The 18,093-nt window shown below is 42.2% G+C and overlaps 1 protein-coding gene across 4 annotated transcripts in view; it reads right to left on the minus strand.

Annotated features, from left to right (window-relative positions):
- Positions 1–10,767: 10,767 nt before the first annotated feature.
- Positions 10,768–18,093, minus strand: part of tspan18b (tetraspanin 18b) — an 87,364-nt gene continuing 80,038 nt past the window's right edge. For all 4 annotated transcript variants that reach the window (XM_028449030.1, XM_028449031.1, XM_028449033.1 and 1 more), the window contains 6 exons: positions 17,542–17,739; positions 17,187–17,261; positions 13,689–13,787; positions 12,834–13,010; positions 11,266–11,349; positions 10,768–10,915 (listed from right to left, as the gene is read on the minus strand). In XM_028449030.1, coding sequence (XP_028304831.1) covers positions 10,868–10,915; positions 11,266–11,349; positions 12,834–13,010; positions 13,689–13,787; positions 17,187–17,261; positions 17,542–17,739 — 681 coding nt within the window. In that variant the 3' untranslated portion in view covers positions 10,768–10,867. The remainder of the gene's footprint in view (positions 10,916–11,265; positions 11,350–12,833; positions 13,011–13,688; positions 13,788–17,186; positions 17,262–17,541; positions 17,740–18,093) is intronic.

An 18,093-nucleotide genomic window follows, 5' to 3' on the forward strand; every position in this document is an offset into this window, starting at 1 on the left:
TTATTTAGTTTTTAAATCTCACACTGCTACAATAAGGCAGCCATCAGTTCTACATGCTGCATAAAGTGCCCTTTTTTTTCACTGAGCACCTGCTGCCCAAAATGTCTGTGCACGCCACTGCTTGTGTGGATTCTGCCAAAATCCAAAAAACATGTATGTTGAGTCTCTAAATTGCCCTTATGAAAGAATGTTTTGTTGTATGTGTCCTGCAACAGGGTATACCTGTTTTACATCCAGCGTGAGATGGAGATAGACACCGTTATCCTGAGTGCAGGAAGATGCGGGTATAAAAACGCATAGATTTAAAAGTTATTATAAAATTATGGAAGCAAATATACATATGAACACAATAGCCATGGGCCATTCAGTGGCGCACAGGTGAGCATTGCTGCCTCTGAGTGCAGGGATTGTGGGTTCAAGGCCCACTGGTGGGCCCCAACTTGTCCAGATGAGATAGACTGGCATCCAAAAGGGTTTACATTGATAGGCTCCAGCATCCCCTGTGACCCTGTACAGGAAAAAAGCAAGTATAGATGACAAGACCATGACAGTTGTGCAAAAAATGTATTGATAACAACAGAGGGTGAAGTTTGTTTAGTAGAGGGATGCTGAAAGATAGAAACAGGTTGTGTTATAATTAAATGAATTATCATTATTGTTATCATTTACCATTAGTAAATAGGTAGATAGGCTTTATTTCAGAGTCATAGTCCATATTATAAATATGTTTTTGATTTTTAGTCATTTTTATAGTTTTTTCGTTTGGTGTATTTTTCTGTAATGTATGTTTTTTGAAGTCATTATGTGTTTTATGGTGTAGTTTTGTGCATTTATGTTGTCATTTTGTGTATAAATATTTAGGTTTGTGTATTTTGAGTCATTTTCATATTTTTGTTGTTTGGTTTTGAGTCATTTTCATATTTTTGTTGTTTGGTTTTATTTTCTGTAATGTAGGTTTTTTAGAGTCATTTTGTGTTTTTGGAGCCTTTTTGGATATTTTTGTGCATTTCTGTCATTTTGTGTACTTTTTGTATAAATATTGTTTAGTTTGTTGTTTTATTTTACTCAATTAGTATATTTTTATTATAAATACCTCTAGTCCAGTGCCGTCAGAAGTATGTATTCATATAGTGGGAGCTTAAGTAGAGTTGTCAATTATGGCCAAATGAGAATATGTTTGAAGGTTGGATGTACAAAGAGGTGTACATGCTCTGTACTCTGTAGTGTTATAAAGGGGTTTATATGCGGGTGCAAAGTAATATAGCGTGTGCGATTTCCCTGGATTAATGTTGTGGGACATGCACATGACAAATGTGTTTTGTTTTTGTTTTTTTACTCATTTTTATAATTTTTTTGTTTGGTGTATTTTTCTGTAATGTATGTTTTTTTGGAATCATTTCTGTTTTTGTTTAGTGTGCTTTTGTAAAAATATTGTTTAGCTTATTTGTTTTATTTTACTCATTTAGTATATTTTTATTATGTGTGTGTGTGTGTGTTCCCGTGAAATGTTGAGACATTTAATACCAAACTTCATAGGCATTGTAGCGCCAATCAGAAAAACAACAAAACTGCACAAAACAAAATGTAAAGCTCCAAACTACATGAGTGAGTAAGTAAATTAAAGTATTATCTACAATTCGGCTGTCTTTTTTTAAAAACAAAAATCATTGTTTACATTCGAACCGAGTGGTCAGAGCTTAACTGCCATGCATGACACCACAGAGAATCTGCAGTTTTCCAGATGGAGTAATGAACAGGTTGAGTTCAGTACCAACTATAGTGAAACAGTACGTTATTGAGCAATTACACGGACAGGTATATGGTTTAAACAATGGAAAACTTGTCGGTAAAAGACTTAGCAGTGGTTGACGGTTTCAAATGATCTAGAGCCCCATGTTTGAGAAGCTAACGATAGTATCGTTCAGGAGGAAGTGAAGTCTAGTACAGAGCTGGAGAGGGAAGAGGAAATGGAGTCCGTGACCCGCAACTTTATCACGGGGATAATTTTAAATAATCATGAAATATGAACTTTTAGCAGTACAAAAGCGTTTTTAATATTGACTTTTTTTTTGAACCCAAACAAACACAGTGACGTCATGAACCCGGAACCGGAAGTAGCGCTCTCAATACTGCGCTCATTACAGAAAGGGCCGCAATCTTAAATTTAACATTTTTTAACATTTTGCGACACCAAATTACTCCAAAATAACGGATGCACACACCCGTTGACTAAGTTTCAGGTCGAACTCATACTGCGTCGGGGAGAAATTCGCTCCACACACACACACACACACAGACCTTTTTTGCTTTTATAGATAGATTAACAGTATAATTTAAATTTGTTGAAACAGAAGATGATTCTAGATTTCCATAAACAATGGAAATATGGCATATACAGTACACAAAACAAAAGACTGTATATTCATTTTAAAAAGAAGTTTCAAACAGAATCATGTATTTCCTTTAAATGTATCTAGAAAGTATGGGGTGCCAAGTGTAAAAATTTAGTATAAAAGTTTCAGCTAACAAATTTTCATTATCATGTTATATCTATATGTTAAATCTAAGTCTAAATGTTAAATCTTATATATAAATGTTAAATCTAAATCTAAATGTTATATATCATATCTAAATGCTTAATCTTATATATAAATGTTAAATCTAAATGTTTAAATCTAAATGTTATATATTGTTAGGGTTTGTTCCGTTTCCCCTCCCCCTTGTTTTTTTGTTTCTCTGCAGGGCTGTTGTTTGACGGGGCGTGGCTGAGACCTGCAGCAACGAGGCACACCTGATCCTTGTTGATGAGCCTGATACAAAAGCTCTGTTCAGTCCTCTCCATGCTGCCAGAAAATTCCATCACGCTCGGTACTGTTAGAGCTGTTTTGTTTGAACACTAAGGATTTTTGATACTTACCTGTTTCCTCCTGTGCTCAGGATATCTTCTGTGCCTCACTGCGTTCCTGGGTCCGTCCGCTCCCAGCCAGCCTCCGTCACCTCAGCCACTTCGTTTTTTTTGTAAAATAAATTCTTAAAGCTTTCCTGTCTCTGTCTCCGCTTTGGGGTCCAACTTGAATCCTTAACAGAATTTGGCCACTATGGACCCCGCAGAGATGGAAAGATTCAGGCAAGCTTTGGCTTTGCAAGGGACTCGTGTTGGTCAACATGAAAAGACTCTTAATGAGATCGGGGATTCACTCCTTCAACTCAATACCAATTTTCCTGTGTTGAGTAGCCGTCTTAACACAATTACAACTCACATTGCCGCAGCCAACCCTCCACCAGCTCAAGTTGAAGCTCCATCTGCTCCTGCGCCTCCAGTCACCATTCCCTACCTCGTGAACCTTTCATCCCCACTCCTGCCAGATATTCAGGTGAAATAGGGTCATGTGGTCAGTTTATACACCAGTGTATGCTTGTTTTTAACCAACAGCCATTAACCTATTCCACTGATAAAGCTAGGGTTGCTTTTATTGAGTTTGCTCGCGGGTAAAGCTTCAGCATGGGCTGTAGCTCTAGTTAATAGCAATTCTCCAGTATGTGATACTCTGGGTTCATTCACTAATGAGATGCGTAGAGTGTTTGACCACCCACTTCAAGGAAAGGAAGCCAGTAGCCGGCTACTTTCATTACGTCAAGGTGCAGGTTCAGTTACCACCTACTCCATAGATTTCCGTATCCTAGCAGCCGAGACTGGGTGGGATGAAAGGGCCTTGCAGGGAGTATTCTTCCGGGGTTTGAGTGAAGAGATTAAGGACCAGCTAGCTGCCCATGATGAGACCACCACTCTTGAGGAACTCATTTCACTAGCCATACGTTTAGACAACCGTTTAGCAGAGAGGCGTAAGGAGAGAGCAGCTAGGAGAAGCCAACCCCCTCCACTTCTCTACACCAATCAGCCTCGTCAGCCAAGACCTGCAGCTCATCCACCCCCACAATCATACTCCACTTCTGTTCCTGCTACTTCAACCCAGAGTACTGAAGAACCCATGCAGCTGGGCAGGATGACACTCAGTTCTCAAGAGCGTCAGCGCCGTCTAAGCCTTGGACTATGCATGTATTGTGGACAAGCTGGACACATTGTTGCTTACTGTTCAGCTCGGCCAAAAAGACCAGGCTCATCGGCCAGCGGAGGGGCGCTGGTGAGCCACACTCCCACGGATCCCCCCTCCAGGCGAATCCAGCTAGAAGGTACTGTGTCCAACTCTAAAGACTCTTTTTCCCTGCTAGCCCTAGTGGATTCCGGAGCCGATGATAATTTTATTGACAATTTGTTTGTTTCCCAGTGTAACATTCCCTTCGAGCCTCTCCCCGAGCCTAAGAATGTCTATGCCCTAGATGGGAAACTGCTGGCAACTGTAACTCACTGCACCATTCCCATTTCTTTGCGACTTTCTGGCAATCATCATGAGACCATATCCTTGTACATCGTGAGTTCGCCTTCCTCTCCATTAGTTTTAGGCCTTCCCTGGCCTAAACGTCACAACCCACATATAGACTGGTTAAAGCTGTCCATAGTAAATTGGAGTTTATTTTGTCACAATCATTGTGTCCATTCAGCCATTCCTCCTAGCGCAAGCACACCTGCAAGCCTCAAGCCCATAGATCTGACCTTGGTACCAGTTGAATATCATGACCTCCAGGAGGTTTTCTCTAAGGATCAGGCCTTATCACTACCTCCTCACAGACCATATGACTGCAGCATTGACTTGATCTCAGGTGCACCGTTGCCTACCAGTAAACTCTATAATTTGTCCAAGCCTGAGAGGGAGGCCATGGAGACGTACATTTCTGATTCCCTAGCTTCTGGCCTCATTCGCCCTTCCTCTTCCCCTGTTGGAGCTGGTTTCTTTTTTGTTAACAAGAGGGACCGGACTCTACGCCCGTGCATTGACTACAGGGGGCTAAATGACATAACTGTCAAGAACAAGTATCCTCTTCCCCTAATTGATTCCGCTTTTAGCTCTCTCCAAGAAGCCACCATTTTTACTGAACTTGATCTCCGGAATGCTTATCACCTGGTCCGCATTAAGGAAGGTGATGAGTGGTAGACAGCATTCAACACTCCTCTTGGACATTTTGAGTACCTAGTTATGCCATTTGGTTTAACTAATGCCCCAGCTGTTTTCCAGGCGCTCATTAATGATGTTTTACGTGACATGTTGAATCGCTTTGTTTTTGTATACATAGATGACATTTTGATTTTTTTTCTCGCTCGTTAGAGGAACATGTCCAGCATGTACGACTGGTACTTCAACGTCTTCTGGAGAACAGACTTTATGTTAAGGCTGAAAAATGTGAGTTTCATGTACATTCTGTTGGTTTTGTTGTCGAAGAGGGGAAGATTAAAGCAGATCCAGCAAAAGTAAAGGCCGTGGCTGATTGGCCAACTCCCACCAACAGAAAGCAATTCCAGAGTTTTTTGGGATTTGCCAACTTCTATAGGCACTTTATTAGAGACTATAGTAAAGTGGCTGCACCTCTCAACAAACTTACGTCTATAAAGGTGCCTTTCAACTGGTCTGCTGAAGCAGGGGGAGCTTTTGTCAAGTTAAATACCCAGATCCTTCATCACAATTCGTCATTGAAGTGGACGCTTCCGACCCTGGCATTGGAGCTGTGCTTTCTCAATGCTCTGTTTCAGACCAGAAGCTACATCCATGTGCTTTCTACTCCCGACGACTGACCCCTGCGGAGAAAAATTATGTTAGCAACAGAGAGCTGCTGGCACTCGTTGTGGCACTTAAGGAGTGGAGGCACTGGCTCGAGGGCTCAGTGCAACCGTTTATGGTATGGACAGATCATAAAAACTTATCTTATCTCCGCTCTGCACGCAGGCTAAACTCTCGCCAGGCTCGATGGGTGCTTTTCTTGGGTCGTTTCAACTTTACTTTGACTTACCGTCCAGGTTCCAGAAATGTCAAGCCAGATGCCTTGTCTCGCCAGTTTGCACCTCCTGTGGACGAGCCTCCAGTGGAAACAATCCTGCCTTCTTCTTGTGTGGTTGGGGCAGCCCACTGGGAGGTCGAGAAGACCGTCCAGGAGGCCCTGGTTAACCATCCCTCACCTGATGGGTGTCCTCCAGGTCGCCTGTTTGTGCCTCCTTCAGCCAGATCCGTGGTGCTTCAGTGGGGCCATTCGTCCAAGCTCTCATGTCATCCTGGATTTCATCGCACCCTCGCCTTTGTTCGGGAGCGTTTCTGGTGGCCCACTATATCCGCCGACACTAAACAATATATTGCTGCTTGATCTGTCTGTGCCCGCAGTAAATCGTCCCATCGCGCTCCAGCTGGCTTACTCCGCCCACTGCCTATTCCACACCGTCCCTGGTCTCACATCGCGGTGGATTTCGTTACCGGTCTGCCTCCTTCTGACGGTAATGCGGTCATTCTGTCCATTGTGGACCGCTTTTCGAAATCGGTACATTTTGTCCCTATACCCAAGTTACCCTCTGCCTATGAGACTGCAAACTTGCTCGTTCAGCATGTCTTCAAACTGCATGGCATTCCTCAGGATATTGTGTCGGACAGAGGCCCACAGTTCTCCTCCCAGGTGTGGAGAGTTTTTTGTCGTGCTGTGGGGGCTACAGCCAGCTTGTCTTCAGGATATCATCCACAGACGAACGGCCAAACAGAGCGAGCAAATCAGGACCTGGAGGCAGCCCTTCGATGTGTCACCGCTCACAATCCGACTTCCTGGTCTATCCACCTCCCTTGGATTGAATATTCCCACAACTCCATGGTTTCCTCCGCAACCGGTATGTCCCCGTTTATGGCTGCTAATGGCTTCCAACCTCCTCTTTTCCCAAGCCAGGAGAGACATGTTGCAGTTCCATCCATCCAAAGGCATCTACAGCGAGCTCGGCGGATTTGGCATGAAGTTCGAGCAGCTCTGTCTCGAACCGCTGCAAGGAATCAGAGGCTTGCTGACCGCCACCGCACTCCGGCTCCGGACTACAAGCCTGGCCAAAGGGTTTGGCGATCATCTCGTGATCTTCCCCTGCAGACGGAGTCGAAGAAACTGTCTCCCCGGTATATTGGTCCGTACAAGATTGAGAGTCATTATTCCTATGGTTGTAAAGCTCAAGTTGCCTCCTTCGTTGAGAGTTCATCCTGCATTCCATGTATCTCTGCTGAAGCCAGTTGCCACGAGTCCTCTCAGCCCTCCGGCCGAGCCCCCGCCACCCCCCCGGGTGGTGGACGATTATCCTGCCTTTACGGTTCGGCGGCTGCTGGATGTTCCGAGGCGGGGTCGTGGCTTCCAGTACTTGGTGGACTGGGAGGGTTACGGTCCGAAGGACCGCTCCTGGATTTCCCGGTCCCTCATCTTGGACCCTGCTCTCCTCCGGGACTTCTATGCTGGGCATCCCACGAAGCCGGATCGGCCGCCAGGAGGCGTCCCTTGAGGGGGGGGGGGTACTGTTAGGGTTTGTTCTGTTTCTCCTCCCCCTTGTTTTTTGTTTCTCTGCAGGGCTGTTGGGTGACGGGGGCGTGGCTGAGACCTGCAGCAACGAGGCACACCTGATCCTTGTTGATGAGCCTGATACAAAAGCTCTGTTCAGTCCTCTCCATGCTGCCAGAAAATTCCATCACGCTCGGTACTGTTAGAGCTGTTTTGTTTGAACACTAAGGATTTTTGATACTTACCTGTTTCCTCCTGTGCTCAGGATATCTTCTGTGCCTCACTGCGTTCCTGGGTCCGTCCGCTCCCAGCCAGTCTCCGTCACCTCAGCCACTTCGTTTTTTTTGTAAAATAAATTCTTAAAGCTTTCCTGTCTCTGTCTCTGCTTTGGGGTCCAACTTGAATCCTTAACAATATATCATATCTAAATGCTTAATCTTATATCTAAATGTTTAAATCTAAATGTTATATATCATATCTAAATGCTTAATCTTATATCTAAATGTTATATATCATATCTAAATGCTTAATCTTATATCTAAATGTTTAAATCTAAATGTTATATATCATATCTAAATGCTTAATCTTATATCTAAATGTTAAGTCTTAAATCTAAATGTTAAATCTAAATCTAAATGTTGAACTTAAATGCTTCGCACAACAGCAATAATGATAATAATGCATCATTATTAATAACCTACTGTAGTTGTCCTGCTTTTCACCTTTGTCAGAGAGAAAAATAAGGATAGTTTAGATTGTGGGTGTGTTACTCTCCTGATATTCAGCTCTCATAAGTACTGTGATGTTGCAGATGTCCAACAGGGAATTTTTCATGACCTTCTGTGCAATCTTCACATCCATCTGAAGGTGCTGGAGTTCACATAGTGATGCAGCTGGTTAAGGTACTCTCTACAAAGCGGCTGCAGAAGTTCTTGATTTTTGCAATTTTCTGGTCAGAAGCACAGTCGCTGTTGGGCCGTCTTGACAATCTGGCCAGTGATGAGTGTCCATGAAGGGGAGGATAAAGCTGTTGATAAGGACAACAAAGAAGTTTCTCACTATCTCCACTTTAAGCACTGAGATGCCCAGAGACAAAGTGAAACTTTGTTCTTCATCCTCGTGTTCTTGATGATCTCTGTGGTCTTGTCAGTGTTTAGGGTGAGACTTTTCTTTCATTTTCCATTGCAGACTCATCACCATTTGTTTCAGAATGGTGCCGTTTTTAATCGGGGGGGGGGCAGTTGTTTTTAAAAACTATGTAGTGCTGAGAATACAACCCTTTAGTCTTTGACGTTGTTTTTTCTAATTCAAACTATCTACTAGTGAGTAGGCTTAAGTGTAGAATTGAGTCTGAGCATATTTTTGTGATCTGGCTTTCACATTGCGGTAAATACACTGCAGCACAGCACATTCAGTGCAAGAGTACTAACATCACCTCACATGAATGTGTTTATTTGCCCCACAACTTGTATATATACAGTATATATTTCTTTTTTTTTTTTAAATCCTTATTAAAGTTTGAAACATGTAAAATAGGTGACCATTCAGGAAATCAAAATGTTCATAACTATTCAAACCTTTTAAAATCAAAAATAGGTCAAGCCACCTTTTGCTTTATGTGTATTTTATACATTTTATATAAACCTGTGTTTTTGATTGGTGTAAAGGTAAAGTCTGACCACAATTCTACTTTTAAAACTGTGTGTAAATATTAAATAAAATTGAACAAAGCATTTAAAATGTGATTTATTTTTAGTTTCCAAAGCTTAAGGGACACTAAATTGTAGGAGTGTCTGCATTGTTCAATACAGTGGTTGTTATACTGTGGGTTTTGCTTTGTTTGGACAAATGAAAACAACAAAAGAAGAGTGTTGTTTAAAATCCCATTTATGTCACTGACTTCTAAAGAATCTAATACAAATACATTTCACCGCCTGATAAAACCACCATGAACCACTAATGCAATAAACATCACCAGACATACAAAAAAACAGAAGTGGTTGGCTGTCAAGCTCAGAGGAAGAGTGGAAAGCTCATTTGCTTTCACACTAGTTATTACACACACACACATGCATACACACCTTATTATACAATAGATGGGTTTCTGCTTCTCGAATTACCCATGATCCCCTGCGCACGTCGCCATCTTGTGTGTCACTGTAACCTTTACTGGTAACCCAAGTCACCGATTTTAGCTGTGTGTCATGTCGCATACATGCGTTGTGTGGGGATGCTCAAACAGATCGACTCCAGGGGAAAATAAAAGACAGTTTTGTTCCATTCCTAAGATAATAACTAGTCAAGGAGAACAAACAGAACATCTGACCACGGAACGGAGAAACAAAAGGCTAGCCATCATCAACAGGACACCTGACCCAGAGAAGCGACACTATAAAGTCTGTAGCAATCATTTCATCACAGGTAAGTGTATATATTATACATGCATCTCTTGTAGGCCCGCCAAAATGTTATGATGTCTTCATATGAATACACAACTCGTATGTTTATGATATCATTCAGGCTGCACGTCATTGTAAAGCTACGATTCCTGCGATTGAAGCCATATAAACCATTTAACAACCCTACAACCAAAGTTATCAATGCTGTCAGATCAATGGAAAAGTACAGTCATATGTCATTAGTCATAAGTCATTTTGAAGCCTCATATTGACCAGGTAAAAAACAATATTCCAGCAAAAACGATCCTGTTAGCTTGTCAAAGATCTTGTATGCTTTCGTTTCATCCAATATGTAGGCACTTACACTGTTCACCAGATAGTTTACAATGTGTGGATACAAAACAGCCGGGAACGTATCTCCGTCGGAGACCTCGCTTTGAAGTTGCATTCAAACTATCTCAGTAGATTGTTTATACCTTTTGGCTATTTTTATCCGGTTTTGTCGTCATTTTGAAAGCTGCAGGGGACAAAAATGTGCCAGGATGTAAACAATGAAAAGGTGACACACGAGATGGCAGACTACGTCATTGGAAACCTATCTATACAGCATTTATGAAGTGTGGCTGCAATTAAAAAGTTACAGTATGCCTTTTAAGACTGAGGCAATGGTCACACCAAGAGTGTACATGAAACATGGTTTTTACAGTTATGCAAACTTTTACTTATAAATATTCTTCATCCAAAATCAGTGCAGTGTATTGTGCTCAGGCTTCACCTGGCCTGCCCTCTTGGTCCACATTACAGCCAGTCTGTGCTAGCCTGGTCCACAAATCACTCTCCATGTAGCACACATTGTTTCTCAGTTTGCCTCTGGCCTGCTTTCTTAATGATTTGTGTGTGACAATGTCTATCGTTGCCACCCAATACCTCAAAGGTCCAGCTATGAAGTAAAGAGTTTCTTTTTTTCTACCATTTAGCAAGCCAATAGAAAAGAGATTAGCTATTTTAAAAAACCACGTCCATTTTGTTTATTTCTTCTGGATTCCCTTATCACAGATGAAACAGCGTTACTGGATTCCCCTGAAGAGACACATGGCAAAGACCATGGCAAAAAGCTGGAAAATGGAAGAAAAATGATCAGTAAACAAAGTAACACAAATTCCCCAAAAATATATATTACTTTTTTCCTGTTGTTCTTATTATGCTGCGTCAGTTAAAATAGACTACATATGGTTTCAATAAAAACAAAAAAAACATTAAAAGTAAAACATTGAAAGTAAATGTTTAAAACCTTTTGAATGTAAAACCTTCTAAATAAAGGCAATCAACCTTGTGTCCCTGTGAAACTAAATCTAACCGCTAGGGGGCAGCCTGCCATAGGAAATATTAGGACTAAAAAGTGTGCAGACACACTTCTGATACAATCAGATTAGGTTTAAGAAGCATTTTTGAAACATTCACTTACCTCAATGGTCAGCACCACAATGGCCAGAGCTCCAGCCACATAAATGTACAGCTCAAAGTAATCCACCACTGCAGAGTAACAGCCCTGTCCACACACAGACACATAACACTACTCAACAGAGAATCCATTAGCTGGAAACGCAAACACGCAGAACTACACAGACAATTAAAGTAAGACCAGCTGCAATGGGCTGAGGCTGTCAACAAAGGGCCGGCTGTATGAGTGGGAAGCAGAGCCTGCACAGTGTACGGACACTGTGGATGTGTTTAAGAAAGAACAAAAGGAAAAACCTGCTGTGTGTGTTGGAAAAACTCTAACTACACTAAAGGTCTGATTTGTTGCCTGCATGCCTGGAAATGCCACTATTTCACTCAGTACTAACTATGAATAGCAAATACATTTGCCCATGTAGATAATCAGCATGACTAACAAATCCATCACATTAAAGAACCATTTTGTAAGAATATGCAAGACTTGCAGTGCTTTAGTAAAGACATGTAGAGGACACAATATTATATATTGTGAAAAAGACCATTAACAGCAGTGACGTTTACCTATATAGTAAAATATATATTCTATGATGTTGTTAATATGTATATATCTGTATCCTTTATTCTCGCCTGTTAATATGTTACATCTGTATCCCTTATTCTGTTTAGATAACATTTTCTATTTCTATTTATGTATAGCTTCTATTATTGTATTGCTTATTTCATTGATCTTCAATGCACTATTTTTCAGGTGTCTTTCAGGTATTTCTGTGTGTTGCCTTGTCTTTTTATTGAGCTGACATGTCAGTAAATTTCAAGATTGCGGGATGAATAAAGAATCTCTATCTATCTATCTATCTATCTATCTATCTATCTATCTATCTATCTATCATGATATACAATGATGTATAATTAATTATCATTATCTTTATTATGATTGTTCTTTTTATTATTGTCGTTGTTATATGATATAGTAATGATATATACTGTAATAATAACACCGAATCCTTGTTTTATTGGATTATCTTTTTTTTTATTTTTGGTAATCCTAGACTGGTCTTTAACAAAGTCACAATCTTTGACGTGTGCATGATTTGCATTCAACATTTTTCAGTGTTTTTCACTGTGAAAACAAATGCACTTGCACATTTCACCTGAATTAATTTATTTCAGGATAAACACATTTTCTGTGCAATAACTTGATGTTTCAGTGCTTTCATACATGTTATTGATCATGGTCAGATTTGCAATAAATTAGTTAACTTTCATGTTCATTGATTCCCACCTTTAAAAACAATACATAAATTATTCTGGTGTGTTGATTCGGCTCTACAAGGAATTATCTTTGTCACTTTTAAGACTGGAGTGGAGAAGGTCTATGAACTTATGTTGTGAACTGTAAATATGACACTATAGTTGCTTTTCCTTAAAACTTATTAAATTTAGAACATGAAAATTCAAATTAAAAATGCTGTCTACTCTAGCTCTCAGACTTTAACCAGCTTCTGCTCTAATTAGGCCTGCAGGTGGTATGAAATGTGGGGGGAAAGTTGACATGATGGGTGTGACAGGCATTACCTTATTATGGCGGAACATCATATTGCCTGATAAACACTGCTCCAGGCTGATGTGTGCCAGTTCCTCAGTGTGACTGGCGTGTTGGCAGCAGGCTTCAGGCACCACATGATTCTGGTTGATCAGCCTGAAGAGGCTGTCCTTGAAGTCCTCCGGGCTGTTCACCCCGCAGCAATCAAACTGGAGGACGAGAGGAGAGGAGAGGAGGCCATTACATTGCCAATTTGTGCATTTTTCGTGCACCAATCCAGCATGAATATTGACCTAAATAAATGCCTTGGAATGAGAAGTAGAATATGCTCCCCTACAACAGAATACAACTCAAGGGATTCACATGAGGTAGTAAAAGCTCTGGCTACGCAGTAAAAGATTATTTAGATGTGTGAGAATTATTGCATTTGTCTTTAGATTCAGTTGTACTTAAACATCTTGATAGTTATCAAATACATTTAATCAAATTGGATCAATTCTACCTACACAACAAAAATACTAAACCAATAGGTAATATATGCCCAAAGCATATAAATATGATATTATTGAGTAAAGTTAACCAATGTGTTGCAATATCCAAAGTGCAGGTTTACTCTCATGTAGCCTCAAACAACTGATTAACACTACTGAAACAAATTAGCATTTACATTATGAATTATTATAACTTATGGCAGTAAAATATCAAAAGTAACTAAAAAGCATTTTCACAATTCTAGGAAGGATTTAGTTTGCTGTGTCAGACAAAATTAATTTATGAACTTGAGATTTGTGTAAATAGGGGTTAAATTTAGTGAAAAGTGTTACCTTCACTTACAATAGTATATTTTATGGATAGTAATTTACAGTGTGCATATGCTGAGGCCTTACTGTAGTCATGATGGCATTCCATGTGGAGGAGAAAACATCACTGTTGTTGTAGCTCTGATAGTTTCTCTTCAGCTCTTTAGTGAAGTACTCTCTAGTCAGCTAAACAAAGACAGTGAGAGAACTTTTTTCAGGAGATGGATTCAGAATAAATTAAACCTTAACATATTATTTCAAGACAAAATGAACTTGCTGGAATTAGAGACAACACATGTGAGCTCATACGACTGCAGCCAAAGGCAGGAAGTCCTGTCTAAAACAACAATGCAGGGGCAGGAAAATAACAATGCTCTATTTCATAATAATTTGTGAGATGTCTCACTATGGGATACACACTCCCAGCAGCCTCAGAAGCACTTCTCAATCCACCAAGCCGATTGGCTGGAAAGACTCTCACCCTCTATAAGAGGGAGGACGGATGTACAGTTCCTCATTCAAACACCTCTTCTCTCTCTCATGCTCATCTCATGTTTTTTTACCAGCTTAACTGTCTACAGGCGGATCTTCGATTTCCAGTTGATAGACGCTGGTAAGTATAGACACATTGCGTGGACCACAACAGGTCGAGAAGCAGCTAGCACTTACCTTGCTCTGTTTAATTAAGTGCTGCTCCGTTCACAGGTAAGTGAACCTCAGAGCCCCAGCTCTGGCAGTCAGCTCTCTTCCAACGCTGTCGCTTCTACACAGGTCCAGAGCTCCACGGCCTCAGCACACTAGCTATCGCCCCAGGCTGCCCTGGCTCCTCGGCACGTCGGCTATCCTCCCGAGCGCTCACGACAGTGAATGGCTCGGCCAAAAGCTCCATACCATCGGTATCTAAGCTTCCAGACACCGGTGAGCCAGCTGCTGTCTCAGATCAATACGCTGTCCTCGTCGTCTCTGACGCTCCAGCACGCGTAGACCTCCATCCATGCTAGCACCTGCTAGCCGCCACGTGGTAGCCTAGGCTAATTCCACCTGCTCTCCTGCCTGCGTCAAGCACGGCCATGGAGACCAAGGCTCCTCCTAAGGAGGAAACGGGATGCTCTCAGGCTCGCCTTTGCCAGTGCAGGAAGAAAATCTCAGCCAAAGACAAACACACTGCTCCAACTGTCTCAGTCTGGAACACGCCGCTCCTGTCGCAGTGAGCGAAGAAGACACATCCCTTATGGACTATGCTGCTGCCCATGGGATGGCTGTGGCACGCCTCCCCATCCGTCGTGACGGAGGCCACCAGGTCTCGCTATAAGATTAAGAAGCTTCCCACCTCTGGGCACGCTGAGACAGGTTCTCCTCATTTTTCCCGGAGCTGGTGATGGAAGTAGCTCATCCACGGAAGGACCGCCCTTTGTGTGGAAAGTCTCATGTGGCAGGTGGCTCCGGTGGAGCCAGTGGTTGCGGCTCATCTGTTGCCACGCCAGCCTGCTTTGTCTCCCCGGAGACCCATGCTACCAGCCAGGGCGGACTGTCTCCAGTTGGATGGAGAGCTCTGAATGTCCTCTCCCTCCTCACAGCTTACCAAGCGGAATTGTGTGAGGATTTCGCTCAGTCTCAGGACAATGGAGGAAATTTCAGCTGAAGCAGGTGTGTATGTCTCCGCACCCAGCACTGCTCCGTAATTGGCAACATGGTGCTTCAGGAACTAGCGTGTTGGCTCAACCTCGCTAGCCTTTCTGACACAGAAAAGACCCACATCCTTGATGCACCAGTAGTCCCTGACGGGATACTTGGCCCGGCGCTGGCTTCTATGCAACGGCGTTGCAGAGGGATGATGAAGCTCTCCGCCTCTCCGGCCCCGTCTCCATCTGCAAGGAAAGAGACCGTCTCAAACTGCCCCTCAGGGTCCGCAGTCTGCGATCCGCCCCGCCGCAGCCTCAGCGAGGCTGGCCCGGAAAGCCCCCAGCCTTGGCCGCTGCTGCGCTGGCACAGCCTGCACAGCAGGAGGAGAAAAGAAAAGGCGGTCTGTTCGCTTTCTCCCCTTCAGTGAGACTGCTGGAAGTTCCTTGTTCACCAGCTCCGTCTGATACGTTCTCACACTTGCACCCATGGGCTCCTCACTCCCCATCCTCCCCACCATCGAGGCACGGTCCTCGAACGGTTGGGAGAGAAGGACATGTTTCCCAAGAAGCTTGGCTGTTGCCCCCCATTCATGTCCACAAGCATCCACCCACAAACATGTTCAAATAAAAGTGATGTGTACATCGCCCAAGCACCCCGGCCAAAGGCCAGGGGCATTTATGTACTGAATAAATAAATAAATAAATAAATAACACGTGAAAGCAAAATCTTCCACTATAAGCAGCGTGGTGACAGTGCCTGCTGTCTCCACTGTATTACAGGAGTGTATTACAGGAGGAGATCAGCTCTCTGTTGAGCAGAGGAGCAGTCTTGATCGTTCCGTCCACACTGTCCCAGAGTGGGTTCTACTCCAGGTACTTTCTGATCCCCAAACGAGGGGGGCCAGGATTTACGGGCTCTGAACAGGTTTCTCAGGAGATACAAGTTCAGGATGCTTACACATGCCTCCCTTCTGCGCCTGGTGCGTCATAGGTATTGGTTCACGTCTGTCAACCTGAGGGGTATTCACTTGGCCTTTTGGACGATCAATCCACCTTTGGGATCCAGTGCGTGGAAATACTTTGGCTCTAGCACAGACGAATATATTCTAAAGGAGTCGCTCGCTGTGTTGACCCTCGACCACCAGGCCCCTCTGACAGCGTTCACTGCAGCAGCAGCAGCGCATAACAGCGTTAGCCATGCAGAAGCCTCATGATAACCATTATATTAAAAAGAAAAGTAGCAGGTTTAACCACTGCTCATTTAACCTGAACAGATCTTGTTTTCACTTATTTTTTGCGTTGATATTGTATTATTTTATGTAGAAAAGCCAGCAGAAGAGTCAGGTAAACCTAATAAGTATTTTTTTTTGAAAATGTATTGAATATTGAAAATGAGAGCAGAAAAGTTAACTTCCGGTTAATTTAAATTGTGTGTGTTTGTTGGACTTTTGCCATGAAATGTTTTATTGTTTGTTTGTGTCCATAATAATATATAGATGAGCTTTTCTATAATCCAGTTGTTTCTTGTAAAAGAATCAACTGCACTGTCCAGTATCACACTGGTTACATTATAATTTTGGCTTAAAAGTTCCTGAATCAATTTTAAGTCACTGAATCATTTCGGATCGAATGATTCTGAGTGTAGAAAATGAAAGGTAGCAGGTATGATCGCTCATTTATTTGACAAGAAAGCAAAGTGTGACTATATATATTTAATGTCAAACATTTTGTCAGTGTGTCCTTTAGGGGTTAATTTGTCTCTTTTTTCCCCTGCATTTCTAATTTATTGGCTCTGTTATTAATTAATTACTAAATAATTTGTTCTTGTTCCTAACTATATTGATTCATGCTTTAAGTTTTACCTTAAAAAAGTAAAAAGGTCTGAATAAAATCCTTTAAAAGGAACATAAGAAGGTGTACCATTCTGAATAATTTGTATGGATCCAATAGTGAAGTAACTTACATGTTCTCGGAAAATGAAGGCCAGGATGGCAGCAGCCAGCTCTGCTAAGAAGATGAGGAGGATGAGCATAAAAAACTACAGAGAAACAGAGCAAAAACAAAATATTGACAGTGAAAAGAGTGTGCCAAGTTTGACAAGTGTCATAAAAAAGTTAGTCAGTGTTTAGAAATAACATTCTGGGGTTTGTTTCACTCAGCATTAAAAATGCATGAAACTTGTGGCACTGAGGAAAAGGGAAGGATGTTTTGCTCTTTTGGATTATGCTTTCGTAAATGGCACATTTCCCAATCGACACACATTCCCTACAAGCAAAATCAGATACAAAACAACATTTCACATTTGTCTGCAGACTCACAAAAAGAAGCAGACACTTGTTTTCCCGGATGGCTCCACAGCAGCCAAGGAAGCCCAGGAGGAAGAGCATGCCCCCCATTCCCAGAAGTATATAGACGCCTGTGAATAATAGCGGGTTGGCCAGCACGATTTCCCTGAACGCTGATGTGGGGTCTACTAGCACCCAGACCCCAACTCCCAGGAGGAATGAGCCACCCAGCTTGTAGAGAGAGGAGGGAAGAGACAAAAGAGTAAAACAAAACCAGTACAATGGAACCTCAGAGGACACGCACGCACACACACACACACACACACACACGTTAGGTACGTTGTCAATAAAAAATACAATTTCTTTAAAAGACATTCATTTATACTTTATATATCAAAAAATCACATAGGAACCACAGTTCAATAGAGGAGGATTGTTTTTTCCTGAGCCCCACCACATACTGGAAAAGAAAGCAGAGAGCTGTGACTCCCTTCCACTGCCATCCTCCCTTCCACTAAACCCTTTTCTGGAGCCACCACGAGGGAATCATGAGATTAAGAAAAGGAGGACAGGTATTTGAGCCTC

Source organism: Gouania willdenowi, chromosome 6 (genome assembly GCF_900634775.1).
Source record: "Gouania willdenowi chromosome 6, fGouWil2.1, whole genome shotgun sequence".
NCBI classification, from domain to species: Eukaryota; Metazoa; Chordata; class Actinopteri; order Blenniiformes; family Gobiesocidae; genus Gouania; species Gouania willdenowi.